Source organism: Octopus bimaculoides, chromosome 20, assembly GCF_046866305.1.
Source record: "Octopus bimaculoides isolate indiv1 chromosome 20, ASM4686630v1, whole genome shotgun sequence".
NCBI lineage: Eukaryota > Metazoa > Mollusca > Cephalopoda > Octopoda > Octopodidae > Octopus > Octopus bimaculoides.
Window position 1 is genome coordinate 22,228,010 of NC_142947.1, and position 22,570 is coordinate 22,250,579.

Below are 22,570 nucleotides of genomic sequence, written 5' to 3' on the forward strand. Positions count from 1 at the left end.
GGGCAAGTGTCTTCTACTATAGTCCTGGGCTGATCAATCAATGTCTCAAAAATGAATTTGGTAGACAGAAACTGCATGGAAGCCTTTTGTGTGTGTGAGTGTGTGTGTGTATGTTTGCTCTCTTCCTCCACTCTGACAAGTGTTGGTTCTTGTAACTTAACAGTTCCACAAAAGAAATCAATGGACTGAGCACCAGACTTAAAAATAAGCACTGGGAGTAATTTGATTGACTAAAACCTTCAAGGCAGTGCTCCAGCATGGCCACAGTCCAATGACTGAAACAAGTAAAAGATAAAACATTAAACATGCCAACCAAACCTAAGATCATCATTTCAATATCTCTCACATACACATGTAAAACACATACAATATGTGTGTGTGTTTTGATAGAGATAAGGTGCACTTTCTACAAAATTCTTACAATGGTTTAGCAATAATGAATTAAAAGGGAATAACAGACAAGCAATGATTTAGTTTTAAGATATGAAGAACTACAGAAAAGAGACCATAGAATAAAGAACCACACATTCTTCTTTTTGAAACTGTTCAATTTACATGCTGTCTCCAGAACAAATGCCATCATATATACATCTAAAAAGACTGTAAGGAATCTTTGGAATGTAGGTGGGGGGGGGGGGGGGAGAAGAAACCTATCACATGGGGCATTCACTTGTAGAATCCTGGCTTTGACAATCAATATTAATTAAACAGACTGGATGCATTCAAATCAGAATGTTTAGAAGACACAATACTAATTAAAGATCTTCTCTGGAATTTAGGTTCTTCACCAGGCAACCCACACCGACGTCTTGCCAACTCCTCAATCTAATAAGAATCTACTTTTGTAACATGTTTCCTCATTGATCTAATTAAACAAGAAAGTATGTCATGTGATTTTGGATTTAAAATCCAATAAAAATGAGTATGCACACACACACACGTACAAATGCATATGCACACAAATACAAGCATGCATATAAATATATATGTGTATATTGTTAAACATAAATATGTTGACTCTTATCAATTCCGGTAGGGATGCTGAAGCTCAAATTAGTTTCTTCACTTAAGTAACTGTGATATGAAAGGAAGGGATGTGTGGCATCATTTCTTTTTTTATTTATTATTATTTGTTTGTGTGCAACTACCTGAGTGAAGTAAAAGCATTCATAATGTGCCTCTTAATTAACATTTTAAATTCATCAAAGACTTTTGAATCAGAAGTAACCTGGCATCTTGACACTAATAAGGAGACAAGATAACTAAATTGATAAAATATTAGCCTACTAGCTTATGATGATGATGATGATGATGATATGTGATAAATTAGATATCTATAATTAGTCCTGCATCGCATCTCAATGCCTACTTAATGAAATAAGGTACCAGTAATTGTTGGAATGTTACTAGTGATAGACTGAATACTGACACAAAACCACTTCCCTCAATACTACTCCCCCTTCCCAGTTGAAGGGACTTTATCTTGCAAATTATTTGGTGACTCTGCAGCTGCTACATCAAAAACACTCCACTCTGTAAAGTGATTGATATTAGGAAGGGCATCCAGCTGTAGAGATAATGCTGAAACAGACAATAGGGCTTAATGCAGTGCTCTGGCTTGCTAGTTCTTGTTAAACCATTTAAACCCATGATAGCATGGAAAACGGGCTACACAGTAATAATGATCGCAATATCAACATTCCTTCGATCAACACCACTGAATTTAGGGCCCAGTTCTGGTTTTACTAGACCCTATGGCCTCTACAGACATTTACATGTATATGAGTTGGTAACCTAGTGGAGGAGAATATTTATTACTCCTTAGTTAAGAAATGAAGGTTCCTAGTGTAGCCTGGTCTAATTCTATAGACATAACCAGCAATAAAACACCTGAAAGCAATCTGAGATCAGTGCAATGAAAATCTAAGGTAGATATAAATATTAAAAAAAAAACATTTTGTTTCTAAGACAACACATCTTAGAGACATTTTGGATACATGACAGGTAAGAGAGCAACTATTCAAGGTCATTCATGTTCTCTCTTCATTTTACAACAACAGCAACCAGAGTTAACCATTAACGACGTCCTTCTAAGTGACGCCAATATCATTATGTTTGAGTTATTTCATATCAGAATATTCTCATCCTCCTTCTCCTACCTAAATATTCTGCAGCCATTAGAGGAAGGAGCTAGAAGTCTAATGTTCTTTAACTTAGCCAGCAAAGCAATCCTGTTTGTTGACTCACCCTCACTCACCAACAGTGTCAACAGCTGCAGGTTGTACATAATGAGAGAGAACATTGCAGGAAAGATAAATTGTAGAAGTGAGTGTGTGAATAGGTGTTTTAGTAGTAGAGACATCAAACAGTGAAAGGTGACTGACAGATGGGGAGAATGGAAAAATAGTTGGGATGTAGTTTGAGACAGTAGTAATCATAGTAATGCTATTAACAGCAAAATAAAACATGATCAAAGGGCTAGTACATGTAAATAGTGCTTGAAGGGGAAAGGTCATCAAGGAAATGGTATACTTCCAAATCAACTTGATAATAATGACTTTAACCCAGTGAGATATCATGTGTCTCTGTGAAAATGGTTACAGGGTTATTAAAGAAAAAGAGCAATTTATAAGGAGTAACTTTACATTAAGGAGTGAAATGTACAATTTCCTTTAATTCAGACCCGTCTCATGGTCCCAGCAGACAAAATGAAAATATGTTGCCCTGGAGGATGGCAGAGGAAATGGCTCACGGGGCTTGAATTTGCAGATAGCCATCTCTGCCCCAATAGCATTGAGTAGGGTATTGTTCAGGAGCCAAGAACGCCAGAGGTCTCCTGTGCAGGTTCTTACTTAGCCTTTTCCATTCCCAGCCCATCTGAGATGCTTCTGGTCCTAATGATATTAATTCATCAATCCACCTGAAACTACCTCTGTTAAACTTTACATTTCAAATAAACATTTTAACTGAAATCACATTGTTAAATGAATATTGATGTTTAGTAACTCACCCAGAGCTGAGTGAGCAGACCCATGATTACAAGAGTTCATCTTTTAGTTGTTTTTCCAAACATTGTGTATCTAACACTACAATGTGCAATGAGCTCTTCCTTTACTTCTTATACAGTAGGGTAGGAGTTGAGGTTTGGCCACTATTTCTAGCATAACAGGCAACTAACCACATAGAGGCTTCCCCACTGAATATGTTGAGTTGTGCTTCTAACATTAGCTGAATACAGCAATTAAAAAAAAAAAAAGCATTTAAGTTTTTCTCTCATTAAATTCTTGATTGTTTGAAAGTCAACTGAAAGACTCTCATTAAAAATAAGGGCTACAATAAAATTAAATTAGTGGAATATTTAGAAACATTTATAACTATCAGTTGGGCAGCTAACAGCAACCCAGTGGATGATAGTAATGACCAAAATATAGAATTTCAAAATGAATGGTATACAGTTAAAATGGAGACAACATAATATAGTAAGTCGAGCACATTTGTAACTGTTTTAAAGAGCAGTAAAGTCCTTAGTGTTAATGACAGTTTCTTTGCAAGAAAAGCAAGGGAGAAAACTCTAAAACTTTAAATGGAAACTAGTGGAGAGTGAGCGTGAACCTTGTTTAGCACAGTGACAACTCCAGATATGTTTCAAAGTATTATACTTTTGTTGTCAAGTTCAACTCTCACTGGGGCTGACTTCTCTAAGATGCCAATATGTAAAAGTGCAATAAGGAGCTTGATAAAATACAGGCTGTCTAACATGTCCAAGACAACAATGTGAGAGGTAGAGAGTGAGATGTTTTGCAATGTGAAGCAATCAAAAGCAGGAAGGAAACTCTGACAGGCAAAGCCAATATATTTCACCAGAAAGATGATGGTAAGCCTTTAGAAAATCTACAAGTCAATTTTCATTCTCAATCGAAGCCAATTCACATAACTAATGTTATTAATGTCTTTTGTAAAGATTAATGGAGCAGCTTACTATCCTCTTTTCTCTCTAAAATATAGATCCATGACAACCACAAAATTGCAGTCTAAAATCTATTAATTCTTTTACTTCCCTAACTCTTTCAAAAGAAATTCCTTCATAAACTAATTCTACAGACCAACTTAAGATATTGAGCTCTATGGTGACATTAATGTTCATCATTTTCATCAATGGTTTACATCTGTTTCCCCAGGGTGGCATGTATTTCAGACTGGTTCACCATCAGCTGTGGACCTACATCTTGTCACCAACCAAAGGTGTAGGTCCACAGCTATTACCTACTACACACAACAAATACAAGCTGGTCGATATTACTGTTGTGGTGAGCTGGCAGGATTGTTAGCACACCTGACAAAAAGCTTAGCAACATTTCATCAGTATTGCTGTTCCAAGTTCAAATTCTGCCAAGGTCAACTTTGCCTTTCATCCTTCTGAGGTTGATAAAATAAGTACCAGCTGAGCAGCACTGGGCTCGATGTAATCAACTTATACCCTGTACTCTACATGTGTAGCAACATTTTTATAATGCATGACAAGCTTTGAGTTTACATATGGGGATGTATGCATGAGAGGATTGCCGCATGAGAAAGAAACTCAATATAACTATAGTCAAAAGTATGTGAGTGTCTATAAATATAAAGAGAAAGTGTGCTGAATGTATTGGTTGGAGATGATGATGAGATGAAGAGAAGAAAGTCATAAAGCAGTGCAATGGATGGGATTATAGAGCTACGGATGGTTACACAGACAGCTATTTTATGCTTCATGGTCTCACTGAAACTGAATAGATTCAAAATGCCTATGGTAAAATATATATGAGCTTGTGTGCATGCACATAGTAAGGCCAAACAATGATTAAGAGTGCAGTACTCAATACAAGTTGTAGGATATAAATTTATTTAAACTGAATTAATTCCTCTCTTGCAGCTTGAGTATGATTACCACAGCAATCATTCTTGCTTGACAATCACTGAGGCATCACAATTTGCAAGAAAGGAATTCAGGTTAACTCTTTAATACCTGAAACTAGCAATATGTGGCCCAAACAATCTATCTGTTTTAGGTTCAAACTGGCCAGATCTGGCCTTTCACACCTATCTGCCAATGTTATTCTAAAAATATACAATAATGTCATCAAAATCTCAAGATAATGCATGGATTAATTCAATACAATGTAAATAAATGGGCATTACACTTGATAGAGTAATCTGAACGCTAAAAGATTAATGCAGTGTGTGTGTGCGCATGCATGCACATGTGTTTGCATACTGTCTATGGTTCAATTTATATTATTACATTAACATTATATGGTAAGTTAAGGTAGCAAGCTAGCAGAATCGTTAGTACACCTGACAAAATCTCATCCATCTTTATGCTTTGAGTTGAAATTCTGCTGAGACTGACTTTGGCTTTCATCCTTTTCAGAGTCAATGAAATAAGCACCAGTTGAATACCGGGTTCAATGTAATGGACTAACTCCTCCATTCCCATCAAAATTTCAGGCCTTGTGCTTATAGTAGAAAGGAAAGGGACTATGTGGTAAGTCACCAACATACATCATTAAAGAAACCAGGTGTATGTGTAAGGTGTTAAGAAGGGCATCCAACTGTAGATCCATGCCATATCAGACTGGAGTCTGGTGCAGTCCTGCTGGTCTGCCAGCTCCGGTCACACTGTCTGATCCATGCCAGCATGGACAACAGACATATGATGGTGATGATGATGACAACGTGTGTGTGTGTGTGTGTGTGTGTGTGTGTGTGTGTGTGTGTGTGTGCACGTGCATACACACATACACAGTGTGTTCAGGTTTGGAGCTGTAGATATCATTGCACAGTCAGAAAAGATCACGTCTCCATAATTAAGCTACATCAAGTATCTGAAGTTAGGTGTAGAAGGAGGTGGTCACCTCACAAACTACACAAGGACAGTTTGAATATTTGGAAAATAATGAGAACAGAACTCTACCCCTGCTTCACTCCAACATTACCAAAACAGCAACCCACAACAAGTCATTGTATAAGTACTTCTATTAGGGAATACAAAATTACACTGCGCAGTAGAAAAAAAGGAAAAAAAAAAAAGATTATGTTAAACTAAAGGGAAAATAGAGAAGTTAGAAATATAGAAGATCAAAGAATATACAGCCTCAGCAAAAATAAAAATCATTTCCACTGAAATATAGAAAAGTACCTTTTAAAAAAAAAAATCCATTTGAGAATGGTTTTGCCAAAATATAGATAACTACATTCAAAAAAAGAAAAGAAAAACTTCACTTCAAAACAGCTCCCATTAATAATAAGCTTTTCTGATGGTAAAAAAAACAAAACAAAACAAAACAAAAAGCAATGAGTAGTATACCAAAATTACTAAATAAAATAACCAAAAAGAATCTAATAGAAGAACCTATTTCCTACCCAAGAAAATTGCACTTAAAAAATGGTTATAGTAAAGAAGAGAAAAATACACCCATAGTTAGTCACTAAATCATTGCCAAGTGGCAATAGCTCTGTGACTATAACAGAATAGATCCTTTATTACATGAAGAAAACATCAACAAAATAAAAAAAAAATCTTTGCAACCTTCCTCTTAAATATATATATATATGTGTGTGTGTATTTAATACAATGTACACACCTGTTTGTGTGTCTGTGAGTTTGTGTTTTATGTGTGCATCATGCACATGTATGATTTTGTGTGTACGTATGATGGTGACATATTCCTTCCATTCCATCTTGCAGCAACGGCACAATAAATATACAATAGTAGAATATCTACTGAATAAAAGATCCATGAATTGGGTGCTGATTGCATTTCGTCTGTATGGATACTACAATTCTTGTAGACATAAACTGCCTTATAAAGTTCAGATGACAAAAAGTGTTACTAGTATGATACATAGGTATCATGCTAATATAGCTATTTTGGTATGCATGCATACTAGTATAACATGGTATAACTGTTATGATAATTTGGCGATAACTGAGGTACCTGAAGTAAAGATACACTACATATGACTCATGGAAGAACTACATCAATACCCTAGCTATAGAGAGAAATATATTGGTACCCTAACTATAGAAAGAACTATGACAGTACCCTAGCTATAAAAAGATCTATGTCGGTACCCTAGCTATAAGAAGAACTATGTCGGTATAGTTGTTCTAGTCATCAGCTTAAGAAAAAAAATTTTAAAAACTAGTTAGTAAGATGCCATAAAATTTGTAACCCACATTTTTTAGAACCACTATATTACAATATAAAACCACACACACACACAAAATGTATTTCTTTGAAGCTGATGATTCACTGCAGCCAATACTCATCATTTCTGACCCTAGTGCATAAATTCAAGCAAAACAAAGAATGCATAGGTGTGGGGAACCAAACTGGAGTGTTGCATCGATTTCAAGTAAATACATAAGCTCTATTACATATACATGCAGACACTCAAACACACACACACACACACACACACAGATATAATACTTGCTTCAGTCACTGGACAGTCATCTTGCTCAGGCCATGGCATCGAAGGCTGGTTTCTTGTTCATTTTTACACCCATTTTTCCATGCTAGCATGGGTTGAACAAATACATTTTTGCAACAGTTTTATAGCCAACAGACCTTCCTGTCTCTAAAATTTAACTGGTTTTCAAGCAAGTGATCTCTTATTCCTCAGTTATTTGAATACATACACAAGCATATCTATACATTTATATATATTTATATCTGTGTGTGTACATGTACACATACCTACATATACACACATATGTTTGCTGGGGTCAGGTGGAGTGTTATGACGCAGATTTTCTACTGTCGGATGCCCAAACCTGTTTTTAAGCAAAGTAACATTTCTCTATGATTAGAGGTTCTCACAAAATATTGGAACTGAAATACACCGCTTGTATGACAGTGACACTCGTTTACAGAATATCATGCAATGCTAAGACAAAGAAACACAAACATATATACACACACTCTCTCTCTCTCTCACACACACACACACACACGAGGGGCTAAATCCAAACTTCTGGTCAGCTTGGGGCCATAGTTGAAGACACAGATGGACTGAACCCAAAACCATGTTGAGGAGTAAACTGCTTAGTCATACAACCACACCTGTGCCTGTATACATACACACGCATAAATATCTACTTATCTATCTACACACACGCACATGACTATGTGTAATCCTTTCAAGAACTGCAAATATAAATACTACTATATTGTACACTCAGCATTCACAGGAGTGTACACATCTGTTTGACCATGTACGTATATCCATAGGCAATATACATAAATATGCATAGAAAACTATATAATCACATGTACTTGTGTGTGTGCATGTGTGTGTATCTATGACAAATAACAACACCAGCTCTACTACTTCGTTTTCTCTCTTTTCTTCAGAAATAGACAAACACACAAACATATATATTACATATATGCAATTTTGGATATTAGATGGATAGAGTATAAATAGATAGAGAGAAAAATCACCAATGGTTGCTTCACATTTGAATTGAATATACACAAATGTGTTCTTTGAACAATCCTATCTCCATAATGAATTAAATCTAGAAATATGGTTTTCAGCATGAGTCAAAATGCTTTATTGAAAAATAGCAATACCCAAGAAAATGGTTTTGTTGCTATTGGTTACGGAAACAATAATAAAATGGATATTTTCAGTAAAATGTAATTAAAGTAGATAGTGACTAAGATGTTGCAGCTTCCCTTTTTAACATGGCTGATAGGGTAAGGAAAAAAATAATGACTTTTTCATTTACTAATTCCTTCAGAGATGGACATCTCAGTCAATATAAACAGTATTGGAAACTGAGGTTAAAAAAAAAAAAAGAAAATAGATGCCTTTTGACAACTCGGAGGTTGCTGTGATGATTTTATGTAACCCTCACCCCCCGTCACACCTCCACCTCTGCCCTATTCAAAAATCATCTTTACCATCTTCTCTCTCTCTCTTTCTTGCTGAAGTAGCCATGTATCTCCTTTACTGCAAGACACCTATTTCTCTCCCTCTACTACTCATCGCTTGGCACAAAAACCACCTTCCTCAATATTACTCCCCACGTCAAGAGTGGAGTCTTACTTTCTAAGTTCTTTGGTAACCTCACTGCTGCTGGTGCCACATAAAAAGCACCCAGTACACACTGTAGAATGGTTGGCATTAGGAAGGCCATCCAGCTAAACCAAAGCAAACAGCAGAGCTTGGCATAGTCTTCTAACTTGCCAGCTCCTGTCAAACCATCCAACCCATGCCAACATGGAAACAGACATTAAATGATGACGATGATGATGTGTTCATTGTCATCCAGTGTGTCATATTCAGCAAGTCTTGACATCTTTTATGGTGCAGGATTAATTTTCAGCTGAGTGGATTGGATTGACATGAAATGAAGAGCCTTGTCCAGGGACACAATATGCTACTCTTTCTGGGAACCAAACCACAACTTCCTTTAAATTCTGAATTCAACAGCCTAATCAGCAGGCTATGCACTTTAACTAATGATCTACTAGTGACTTTAATTGTGTCCTAATTAGATAATAATATATGCTGCTTGTAAGAGACCTGGATTCTGAACACTATCAAAACTTGACAGAATCACCAGGGTACCGCAGAGTTACACAGAATACTGTTAAGGCTGAAAATAGGAGAGATTGATAAAATTTTCATAAATAACAACAGTTATTACATCTAAATCATGATGCAACCACTTAAACCCTTCAGCAATCAGATTACTCTAACATATGTAATGCTTATTTATTCATATAGTTTTAAATTATTCGGGCATTGTCTCATTAGCTTTGGGATTTCGATAATGTGATTGTTTATTTTCAGAATGACATTATGAGGCAGATGTCATCATCATCATCATCATTTAACGTCCGCTTTCCATGCTAGTATGGGTTGGACGATTTGACTGAGGACTGGCAAGCCAGAAGGTTGCACCAGGCTCCAATCTGATCTGGCAGAGTTTCTACAGCTGGATGCCCTTCCTAATGCCAACCACTCTGAGAGTGTAGTGGGTGATTTTACGTGCCACTGGCACGAGGGCCAGTCACACGGTACTGTCAATGGCCATGCTCAAAAAGGTGTATTTTGCGTGCCACCTGCACGGGAGCCAGTCCAGCAGTACTGGCAATGACTTCGCTCGAATGATTTTCTAACGTGCCACCGAGAGCTGAAACTAGCTGGGGGTGAACATAAAACAAATATTTGGACTGGTTGTGGCTGTTTTAACCCTTTAGCATTCAGATTACTCTGACAAAAATGTAATGCTTATTTATTCACATTGTTTTGAATTAATCATGTGTTAACATGTAGCTTTGAAATTTCAACGATGTGATTGTTTAATTTTAGACTGACATTGTAGGATTGGTGTAAGATGCTGCATCTGATTTGAACATAAAACAGGCAAAATATTTTGGCAGGATATAACAGTTTAAATGTTGATAGGTTAAATTTAAAAACTTGAAATACAGACACACATGCACACTATTCTTATTTTATAAGGGTGAATGCTCAATGTTTTCTAAAACTGTACATTAGTAACTGAAAATGGAAGTTCTTCAATATCTTTCAGAAAGCAATTAAATTTCTCTATTAATTTCTCACATCTTCCAACTATAGAACACACACACATACACAAACACATGCACATACACATTTCTTATAGTCATTTCTGAAAAGACCTAAATGGCCTATAGTTATTCAATACCTACAGAACATGCAAAGAAAAATACAAAAGTTGTAACGCTTTTAAGAGGAGGGTCCGAATGTCTGTTTGTTTGAGGTTGGGGTGGGAGAAATGAAACACCAACTGTAGCAACTTCCATCCACTCACGCACACACATACAAAGAATTGGCATGTGTAGAAAATATCTTAATCCTTTAGCATTTCACCCAGCCATATCCAGTTAAAATATTCTATCTATTTTATGTTCACATTGACTAGATCTGGCCTCTCACACCTACCTTACAGTGTCATTTCAAAAAATAAACAATCACATCATTGAAATCTCAAAACCATAAGATAATGCAAGATTAATTCAAGATATGAATGAATAATCATTACATTTGACAGAGTAACCTGACTGCTAAAGTGTTATGCTAAGCCTATAGTTGCCAGATAATCATATACACATATAAGGCCAAAGATTTTGAGAAGACTTCCTCAATCTTTTAAATATACCTTACTAATTTATCTTGTATCAGTTTTCTTTTTTATTTATTAACCTCAAAAGGGTGTCAAACCAAAACCATGGTTGATCCCAGAAGAATCTGAAAGGAGATTGTGAATGTGAAAAGACCATAATTAAACACCACGTGGAATTAATGTTCCTGTTTGCTAAGCTGACTTTGTCAATTAATACTAGCACCAGATTAATAGTTACTTACATTGGCCTCAGTCCAAAGATAATATACAAAGCTGACATAGGTAGGACTTGAACTCAGGACCATTAAATGACTAAACTAAAGACCATAAACTGCTTTGTCCACTCATTCTACCAATCCCTCATCTTATACATACCTAATGATTTTTAACATGAGCACAAATTCCTAAGTTTTTTTGTGAGTGGTTTAACCCTTTTATTACAAGCCTGCTTGAGACTGCTCTTTCCTCTAGGACATAAATTTCTACTTTTACAATGATCTAAATTAAAACTAATCAAAATTCCATGCTAATTTTTGTTCTAAACACCAGCTTAATAGTAGTGAAATTATTTTACTAAATTCTTCATTTTCAAAATTCACAGAGGCAAAGGTTGCATATTTCAGCTGAAATATGGTAACAAAAAAAAGTTAAACGGTTCAATTGACCATATGATATTTACTTTAATTAACAAGAGCTGGAGGAAATTAAGCAATGAAGAAAAGAATAAAAGCTCACACAAGTTACCTATTTCCTAGGAATGGTGGCAATTAGATTTCTCTATCACTTTGTAGTATTTCTGTATAAGTGACAACAAAAAGTGCACAAGACACACCACCTATGTTAGAAGTGCGCAGAGTCCATAATAATTGTATGTATGTATAGAAAGCTATTTCCTCAAATAGTGAAATAACATATTTTACACACACACTATGCATATAACACACATAATATACATATTTTATATAGGAAAAAAGACACGAGCTACATGAAAAAGCCATCACCACCTGTCTAACTTCATTAAGAAAAGTCAATTGAATATGGGATAAAGTGTTAAATTTAGGAGGTTTTTCTGGTGCACTCCACGTCTGCTTCTTAGTCCTTTTGTTTTACAATAGATTACAGGGACCAGACCAACTATACACAATCTGGAGATACATATATATATATATATATATATATATATAAATATACTTTTACATGTTTATATATATAAATACAATATCTGTACACTTTTACACACACACACATATATATATACACACACACATGCACGCACACATACACTTTTATATGTATAAATGTAAATATACAGATGTAAACATTCATACATACATGACTCTTGGATCCTGCCAATATGGAAGATGAACACTAAATGATGATATATGCATGTACATACATGTATTTGTAAATACATACATATTCATGCACACACATACACACTCACAAACATACATATAATCAGTACAAAAACATAGTACATGCTTGTGCTGGTTGTATGCTTGCATTCTGAAAGTATGTTGATATATATCTAGATACTGTCTGTGTGTATGTATGTTTAGTTAGTCTGGTCCCATATTTTACACTTATGTTATCAACCCCACTAGAAGTTAGGCAGAGGGTATTGGTATCTTCATGTAGCTCATGTTTTACTGGTTTTTTTTTTCTAGTTACCACCAAGAATTAAAACCGATGAACATCATGTGGAAATGTTCATTAAGGATGGTCTTTATGTCAGCGATTATTTCAGAAAGAGGTACAACGGTAAGTTTTTGGAAGGAGGGTACAATCGTTCTAATCGACTTGAGTGGTAATTATTTTACCAACTCCTGAAAGAGGAAAGAACAAAGGGAGCCAGCTTTGGTAGGATTTGAACTCAGAACACTAAATATTGCAAAGCATGTTGCCCAACTTTCTATCGTATCCTTCTGATTCCTAACATTTTAAAAACAGTAACAAAAATTTTTCTCCAAATCCTCAGTCCATGTGTACAAGCATGAAACACTTTCAAAATAACAGACAATAATCAAGATATGATCCAAAATAAACCCTTTAGGAATAATATTAAACTATTTGATCAATCATTGCAGTGTTGGGTTTAGGCCACAGGGTAATACTGAAATTGATGTAAAATCACTTTTACATATTTGTAATGGGTGATATATGAAGCAATTATAGATGATGTATAATATATGAAGCATATCTGATATTATACTGTCATACCTTAAAACAAATGACTGATCATGGATCACACACTAATCTTCATGATAGATCTGTTAATACTGCGTTAACAACTGCCACGAGTAGACCAGATATTGTTATCAAACATTAAGGGAAACTAAAATATGTTAGCTGTCATAATACCAACAAATAAAATCCAGAAAACAGAACAAATACAGGGACTTGAAATTAGACGAATTGCTAATGTGAGCCTCAATGTTGGTGCTGTCACATTAGACTTTGAGGGGAAGGTTCTCCTCTGTGCAAATTTCAGTGTAATAATGGAGAACACAGAGTCTGAACTAAAAACAACAATCTGGATTAATTTCAGGGTGGGAGCAACAAGTGTAAAATGCACAAAAAGCTGTCTCGTTACCTATAATAGAAATATTACTCTCCATTTAACGGAGCAGCCAACCCCAAGATGTTTCTGTTTAGAAGTACAACCAGAACCAATGAACTATGAAGAGGTCATAATAGTGATTAATAGTGATTATTTTTATATTGTTACAAGATCAGAGAAATAGCAAATGATATCAGTGTATGAGAGGTACTCATTTTGTCTACCCCAGGAACTGGACAAAATACTCTAAAGACATTTAATCTGGGGATCTACATTAAAACAATATGCTTGTTTGTTTGTTTGTTTATACACATCAAACAAAAATATTTGTTCCAAGAGAGATGAAACCCAGGAAGACATCTCATCCATGCCGCCTTCCCCTGAGACACCAACAATGAACTAGAAACCACATCCTCAAACAGAGCTAAGTTGATGTTGTAAATTTGTTCCTTGAAAACATTAAGGGTACTTGGAAATGAGATGTTGTGTAAATCATGCCTTTCCTACTTTGGTTGTGATAGTCATCTCTTGTATTTTACAATCTTTGGAAGAATGAAAGACAAAACTGACCTCAATAGTATTTGGAATCTGAGTGAAAAGAGATAGAAAACAAATGCAGCCAACTAGAATTTTTCCATAAATATGCCCCCCACCTATAAATATGACTGCAAAAAACAGGAAGGCCAGTTAAAGAAAACTGTAAGTGTCTGTAGCAGTATCAAATATTTCTACTTTACAACGTACCACTAGTGGGACGGACTACCTACCTATAACTATCTACCTATTTTCCTAACTATATTGTATTGGGTTAATAATGTGATGGGAAAGAGGCATGTCATTAAACGGGAGACAAGATGTGGTTGCTTGACCTACATCAAAGAGGAGCTAAATCTCTCTCAAATCACACATACCATCTTAATTAACTAACCCCCTTCACTGCAGAAATCAAATATATCCACTCCAAAAACTTCCTTTACTCTTAACTATGGAAAGAAGTTTAATATACTAATCTATCTTTTGTTGAGGAATGTCATATTTGAAATTATTTTCTGTTGAGATATACCAAGAATATTGATGCATTGTGACTCACAGAAAATGCCAATTCTATTTTCTGGTAGATATTTAACAAAATCGTTGGAATGGCCATGAAATTTAATTTCGCAGTTAGGAAAAATTACATTAGACAATGTGATCCTACATATACGTTATAAGAATGGTTTGTTACAGATGGAATGACTAATCCCACCGTTTAGAAATAAAAGGCATACTGAATAATTTTTGTTGAGAATACACAAAAAGACAGGACTGTCAAGATTGGAATATTTTGATCAGTTTTAACCTTAGGACATTTCTCTAAGATGCAAAATGCTAAACGACAAAATCATTATAAAGTACAAAATAGATAAAGAAGGTATTATGTGACTTTGTTGAAGGCATTATTATTATTATCATTATTATTCTGTCTTTACATACTGAGTTCAAAACCCATCAAGGTTAACTTTGCCTTTCATCCTTTTGGGGTTGATAAATTAAGTACCAGTGAAACACTGGGGTCAATGTAATCAACTGGTCCCCTCACCCAAAATTTTAGGCCTTGTGCCTGTAGTAGAAAGGATTATTATTATTATTTATTATTAAGATGACAAGTTGGCAGAATTGTTAGCATGCCAAGCAAAATACTTAATTGCATTTTGTTTGTCAAATTCTGCCGAAGTCAACTTTGCCATTCAGCCTTTCGGGGGTTGATAAAATAAGTACCAGTTGAGTACTGGGGTCAATGTAATCGACTTACCCACTTCCTCGAAATTATTGGCCTTCGAACCAAATTTGAAATCATTATCACCATCATTATTATTTGATTGGTAGCATCACAAGTGTTGGGAAAAAATACCTTGCAGTATTTCTTTTAGTTCTTTATGTTCTAGTTCAAATTCTGTTGGGGTCAAATTTACCTTTTATCCCTCTGTGGGTCAATAAAATAAAGTATCAGCCAAGTAAGGGGCTTGATTGTATTGAGTAAACCCCCAGCCTTCAAAGAAATTGCCAGCCTTGTAGATAAATCAGCAGTATTACTCTTGATTGAATTGGCAACCAAATTTCAATACGGTTGATATTGATAATGTTATCAAGAAAGGCATGAACAACACAGTTTCATCCACTCTTCTCTTTAAAGTTCTGGTCTCAAACTTGAAACTATTTTATTTATTTCAGTTATTGAACTGTGGCCATGCCAAGGTACACACTTCAAGAGAATCAATTCCAGTATTTAAATTATAAGCCGTCTCTATTGAATAGCTTACATTACCGTTTAACATCAAAAAGGATGCAGCATGTAAGAAATCTATGATTATTTTTAAATGCTGAAATAAGTGTGTAACACTATATTAATTATTAATATAGTTGTCGCTGAATATTCATACCAACATCAATGAAATAATGAACATGTTCATTATCTGCCACCAGCTAAAGTTATTAAAGACAACCTAGATCTACCTCGTACCATTTATGTCACCTGTGTCTTTACTTAAAAAAGACATTGAACTTCAGCATACATACAGATACACAATTCAGTATCTGTTTAATTTTTAATGAAACTATCATGGGTTGCTGAAGACTGTATCTTTAGGTCAATACATGACCCATTCTGGGTCAATAGCATTACGGATATTAATTCATCACTGCTTAACTAGCTTCTAACTGTAGTTGTTGGACATTTAGGAATGGGTGGCAGAAAACAGGATTCTTTCTTAATTTTTATCAGCACTGGACAAAATGGTCAAGAACAATTTCTTCTGGTTCTTTACTTTCTGAATTCAGATATTGTTGAGGTTGACTGTCTTTCATCCTTTCAGGGTCAACAAAATAAAAGTACCAGTTGCGCATTTTGGGTCAATGTACTTGATTAGCCTTCTCACTCAAAATTTCAGACTTTGTGCCTATCGTGGAAAGAATAATTGTCAGGGTGATGAGCTGGCAGAATCATTAGTAATGCCAAGCAAAATGATTAGTAGCATTTTGTCTGTTTTTACATTCTGAGTTCAAATTCTGTCAAAGATGAATTTGCCTTTTGGAGTTGATAAAATAAGTACCAGTTAAGCATTTGGGATCAATATAATCAACTAGCCCCCCCCACTCCCACCACCACACACAATTTCAGACCTTTGAGTCTATTGTAGAAAGGATTATTATTATTATTATTATTTGATTTTTTTTATTTTTTTTACTTTTACATTTACTGCTAGAATATGAAGTAGCACTCCAGAAGCGACAAACCCCTCCATGACTACATAGCAATCAACTATTTATTAATCCCATAATAGTTTGAGTAAAACACAGTGGCTTATCATACACATGCACACACACACACACACACACACACAAAGGTCTGCATGTGCTTGTTGTTTGTCACACCAACCAGCCAACCAGCCAACTGTCCTCCATTTGTGAGTGATAGTAGTAGTAGTAGGAGGAGTAATACTTTAACAGCTGGCAAAATATGCAACATGGTAAACTGAAGTTTTTACACACACACACACACACAAAGCAAACTCTGTAATATCCGATATTAATGGATTGTGTTAAAGAATCCAGATATGTGTGTGCGCATATATATATTTACACACATACGCACTTAATCCAAAGCGTAAAAAAAGGTTAACCAGCTGTACAAAATATACCCTACATACAACATTTAAATGCAGAGTATACTTAATGTAATTATTGATGTAAGTAACGTGTTAATAGCGACGTCTCCTCAGTGGTAAATGTAATATCTAGCCCTGAAGTAAGTCGGGGAACTTCAAACGGTTGGTACTGCAGTAGGGTTTTTTATTCGAAATAAAAGTATGCGTTAGTGTGTGTTTGTCTATAAGTTTAAAACAATAAATAAACAGATGTATATTCACAGACGACAAAGATCTAAGATGACGAAGTGGGTGTCGGGTTTTATGGAGAGAGAGAGAGAGAGAGAGAGAGCAGAGAAACCACCTTTAGCTTAGTTGATGTTTTTAGTCTCACGCCAGCCGTATGACCAAGTGTTACAAATATAGCCTTCCTATCTTTCAAATATATATGACTAAGTTGGTGAATGTGTTTCTTCCTCTTTTAAAAAGACAGGGATTTAACAGTTATTTCTAGCAGGCTGGCCAGAACAAACATGTAGAGACAATCTCTTAACGTTGTTCTTTAACATCTAAGTTAGCAGTGAAGGAGCAGGCCTATTGTTAAAGCGTCCCAATTATGACCATCTAGAAACTTGTATATCTCGGATTGCAATGTGTCCTTCCCGTTTTCAGAAGTTTAAAAAGTGTGATTTGAGAACTAATTTTTGTTAGCTATTTCTGGCAAGCCGAGCGAGCACGTTAAACGGTTGGGTGACCAGTGAAGGGCTATTATTATTATTTGGCTATTTAATTCTAATAGATTAAAAGAGCAGCCCTCGTTGTTGCTGCTATTGGTGGTGATGGAAATATTAGAAAACACGATATAGAGCAAGAAAATAAAACTTAGGAAAATTTATCGATTTAAGAAGAAAGTAATGAAATATTTTCTCTCAATTTGTTTACTTGAAACAGAAAATCCGGTTTTTATATAGATCCGCACCCGGTGGAAAAATTGTAAAAAAAATAGTGTAGTAGTTGAAGTGCACCGTACGGATCTATATATTAACCGAAAATCCACCGTCCACTGGAGACGAACTGTAGACATGACGGTTAATTTTAGAGTAACAAGCTGACCAAATTGGTCCACGACTAGAAGATACACGCGGAAGTTATCTACATATATTTTACACCTATATATATATATATATATATATATATATATATATATATATATATATATATATAAAACAAATAATAAATGAGTATATGCATATATACGTACAGGTATGTGCATATCTACGTCTATCTGTATATATAGGTGCATATCTGGGTACAGGACATTGCAAACAAAACGTAGACAAAAAAGATAATAATAACTAGAGTACAGAAAACACACAGGCCACATAGAGAACATTTTCCTTCATCAGCTACCCCAATTCTAACGCAGGCGTTTCGAAGAGTATATATATATATATACCCATTATTATGATTGACCGTTGACTGAACACTATTCAATTTTTTTTCTCCGTGTTTTTCTCCTTGTCTCCGTATTCTTTCTGTTGAAGAGCGTAGCTCGAAACGTCAAAGACTTTCCGTATTCCCGAGCGTCATACTAATATATACTTTTGTTATTTACACCACCTGTCCTCGTCTGTTGTTATTTTTTGTATATTCTCCCATATATATATATATATATATATATATATATATGCGAGTAAAAATAAATACAAAAAAGGTGGGTTTTTTTTGTATGATTGTGTATAGAGGAATATATTATTTTGCTTAAAAGAGTTCCAACACTGTCTGTTTTTTATGTTTTATTTATATTCCTGCAGAACTAATGTGGGGTATAGAATATGGAATATACAATATAAAATAAAATAAAATAAAAATGGATGGCACCATGAAAGAAAGTATTGAATGTAGATGAAATATTGAGTGTTCAATATAAAGGATCAAATATATAAATATAAATATATATATATAAAGGCGACTCGAGTTTCAGGGCTATTTCCCTTCGTCATGGCCGGTATGACAGAACGTATATATAATGTATACACACACACCGTTGAACATGTGTTGCTAAATCTGTTTATTTTCGAAAGATTGTATTGTATTGAAATGTGCCTTTGTTGTTATTCTGTCGTTTACATTGCACGCATCTTTATATATAGATGGTCTCTTAGATGGGTGGCTTTCCAACCGATCCATAAGGTCTGGGGCACCGGTAAATTTCTGACGAGGCGGGGTGTGGGGTGGGGAGAGGGAAGATCCCACCCTCTTCTTAGGTGGGGCCCCGAAGACAACCGCGTTCCGCCTTGCAAAATTTTTCTTCGTGGCTCTGATTTATTTACACACCCGTGCGCGCGCGTTTAAACAAAGCGTGTATATATCTTGATTGAAGTAGTTTGTTGATTTAGCCCTCGGTCAGTATTTACTCAACACAACAAACACATTTACAATCAAAGGTGTTCCGATCGGGATAATCCCACCGCACACACATCCGTTGAATTCTTCCTTTATTTAGACAGTAGGGGTGATTTGAGTTGCTATTTCTAGCAGGTCGCACGACTACATAAAATCTCATAGTGTCAGTGTTTCTTTTTGTGATTAACAACGCGTATTAAAATCATTCTTGGTTCACACAAAATAAAACTATTGATGAAAATCTTAAACATGGAGAAAATAAGACACCTGCGTAAGTAGGCTCTCTCAAACACAGATGTCCAGTTATAAGAAATGGAGAAGTCTTTGAGGAAAAGAGACAGGTTGGCCCAAAACTGCCTAACGGAATGGAGAGAGAAAGGACACAGCTATGTGGAACTACTTACGTGTTTGTTCTACGTCTATCTATCTATCTATCTATCTATCTATCTCTTTCTATATATATATATATGTGTGTGTGTGTGTGTGCATCCAAGTTTGTGTATATGTGAAGGAGAGGGGTTATGGCCGTGTTCGTGAATAACCAAAAGATAGATAGGCTATCTATCTATCTATCTCAAGTGTTCAAAGTTGCATTTAATTCAAATGCTAACATACGCACTCCCAGGCATTCGGAAGTGAATATCATACCTGAAAGAAAGTACACTCCAAGAGTGCATTCGAAAATTAACCATCATTTTTACCTGTAGACAAACAAACAAACGATAAGCGAAACCTTTGTTTGGTTATAGTTTTTGTTTACATATCAACGTGTGCGTATATGTAGAGAACTGGCGAGAAAGGTTATATATATATGTATGTATGTGTGTGTGTGTGTGTGTGTGTGTGTGTGTGTGTGAATGTTAAATGACTAACTGATTTGTTGCTTAAAATATGAAAAAAAAAAAGAAAGCTGGGTAAAAAAGAAACGGCTGTATAAACAAAAATATACACAGTAGCTTATCAACATACACACTTCTCATACAAATAAATAAATAAATAAAAAAATACCTGATCAACAAGCGTAGAAAACTTCATCTCCCAATGTTGTCCATCAACGTACATAGAACCACCGGCTTGTTTGTGTGTTTCCAATGGAATATATATCAACAACAAAAACTGTTGCCGACAACAATAACGATGATTTTACGATGTTGAAAACGAGCTTTGATAATCCTTTCCAAATTGTGATGAGTATAGAAACTTATAAGCGCATATATATATATATATATATATATAGTGTTTATATATGTACACAGAATATACAATTTATATATATAAATAAAATCGTTTCCTTGAAAATATATACACACTGGTCGGGGTATATATATATAAACCCAATTAAGGAGCTGTTAAAATCTTTTTTTTTTATATATATATATCTATATATCCGGTTATTAATTAATTCAATTTTAAAGATGATTGCTAGAGAGAAGAAATATAGATAGATATTGAAGAACAGGAGGGGAGGACAGGTAAGGAGAGAAAGAAAGAATGAAAGAAAAGAGAGAAAGAATGGATCCGAAATGTGTAAAAAAAAGTATCGGAGAGCTGGATTTTAGTTTTGGCTGATAAGGCTTTTTCAGGCGAGAGGTATCGGTAGTAAAAGTTGATTTAGTGATAGTAGTAAAACAATAATAATACTACCACTCTGAGAACAATAAGAATTGCTGTAATAGCTTCTCACAGGGAAGCATGTCGTTATTTTATCCTTGTGGTGGTTGTTGTTACGTTTGCTGGCTGTTGTTTTTTTTTTTTTCGTTTTCTTCCGCCGGTAAAATAGTTGTGAACATTCGGCAACGATACAAGCACGATAATAAGTCCCAGCAACAGCGGCGGAGTATTAGATGCAGACGCAGAGAGGGGGAGGAGTGACAAGACGATGAAGAAATGTAAGGGAGGTAGGGAGAAGGGAAATATGTGTGTGTGTGTACGGGGGGGGGGGCAATAGAGTCACTCACTCTTTCTGTCTTTCTTTCTTTCTTTCTGTGGTGATTTCAGGGAGAAAGACAAAGGAGAGATCAAAGATATGAAAAGACAGGTAAGTATGGAGGAAGAGGAGGAGTAAGAGGAGCGAGAGGGAGAGAGAGAGATGGTATGAAAAGAGATCTTGGAAGGGAAGAAGAAAAAAAGAGAGAGAAGGAAGAGATAAAAGCAGGTATATAAAGTAATAGAAGAGTGACTGCCTGATTGCCTGACAGTAGAGGAGGGGCGAGTAGGAGGGAATGACAGATGATAGAGGGACAACGTGGGGAGGGGGTACAGTTGGTACAAAGAGACAACTACGGAACAAACCCAAGACCACACAGGTGGTAGGAGGACGAAGGGGGGGAAGGTGCTCCGCCAGCCTATTGCTATCACTGGAGTATATATATATATATATATACACGCGCGCGCACACACAGAGGGGGGGGGGGTGTAGTGACAGTAAGTGGGAGGGTGTGATGTAGGGGGTAGGGTTTTGCAAATTTTATTTCGATTCAAAAATGACTTAAATTAATAAAAAGACATACAAACCCGCACATACACAAACTGTAAAAAAGAGGGAAAGAGAGTAAGGCGGAGAGAGAGAGAGAAGGGGGGGAAAGAGCGCATGAAGAGAAAGAATGACGAATCGATGAAAGATGAAAGGAATTATAGAATTATTATATAGAGAACATTGTGAAAGAAAAAGGAATAAATAAACGAAAATGAAAGAGAAAAGGCGTGATTTAAAAAGAAGGGAGAGGAGGAAGAGAGAGAGAGATGATGATGATGATAATGGGAGTGGAATGGTCAAGAAAGTAAGACTGGAGTTGGAGGGATGAAGGTAGAGAG

The 22,570-nt window shown here is 35.5% G+C and overlaps 1 protein-coding gene across 2 annotated transcripts in view; it reads right to left on the reverse strand.

The window, feature by feature from the left end:
- The window catches only part of LOC106869970 (thymocyte selection-associated high mobility group box protein TOX), a 142,401-nt gene extending 120,294 nt beyond the window's left edge, over nt 1–22,107 (reverse strand). The window contains exon 1 of one of the 2 annotated variants that reach the window (XM_089338223.1): nt 20,765–22,107. In XM_089338223.1, the coding sequence (XP_089194349.1) occupies nt 20,765–20,818 (54 nt within the window). In that variant the 5' untranslated portion in view covers nt 20,819–22,107. The remainder of the gene's footprint in view (nt 1–20,764) is intronic. The other variant, XM_089338224.1, reaches the window with a different exon arrangement.
- Nucleotides 22,108–22,570: the final 463 nt, after the last annotated feature.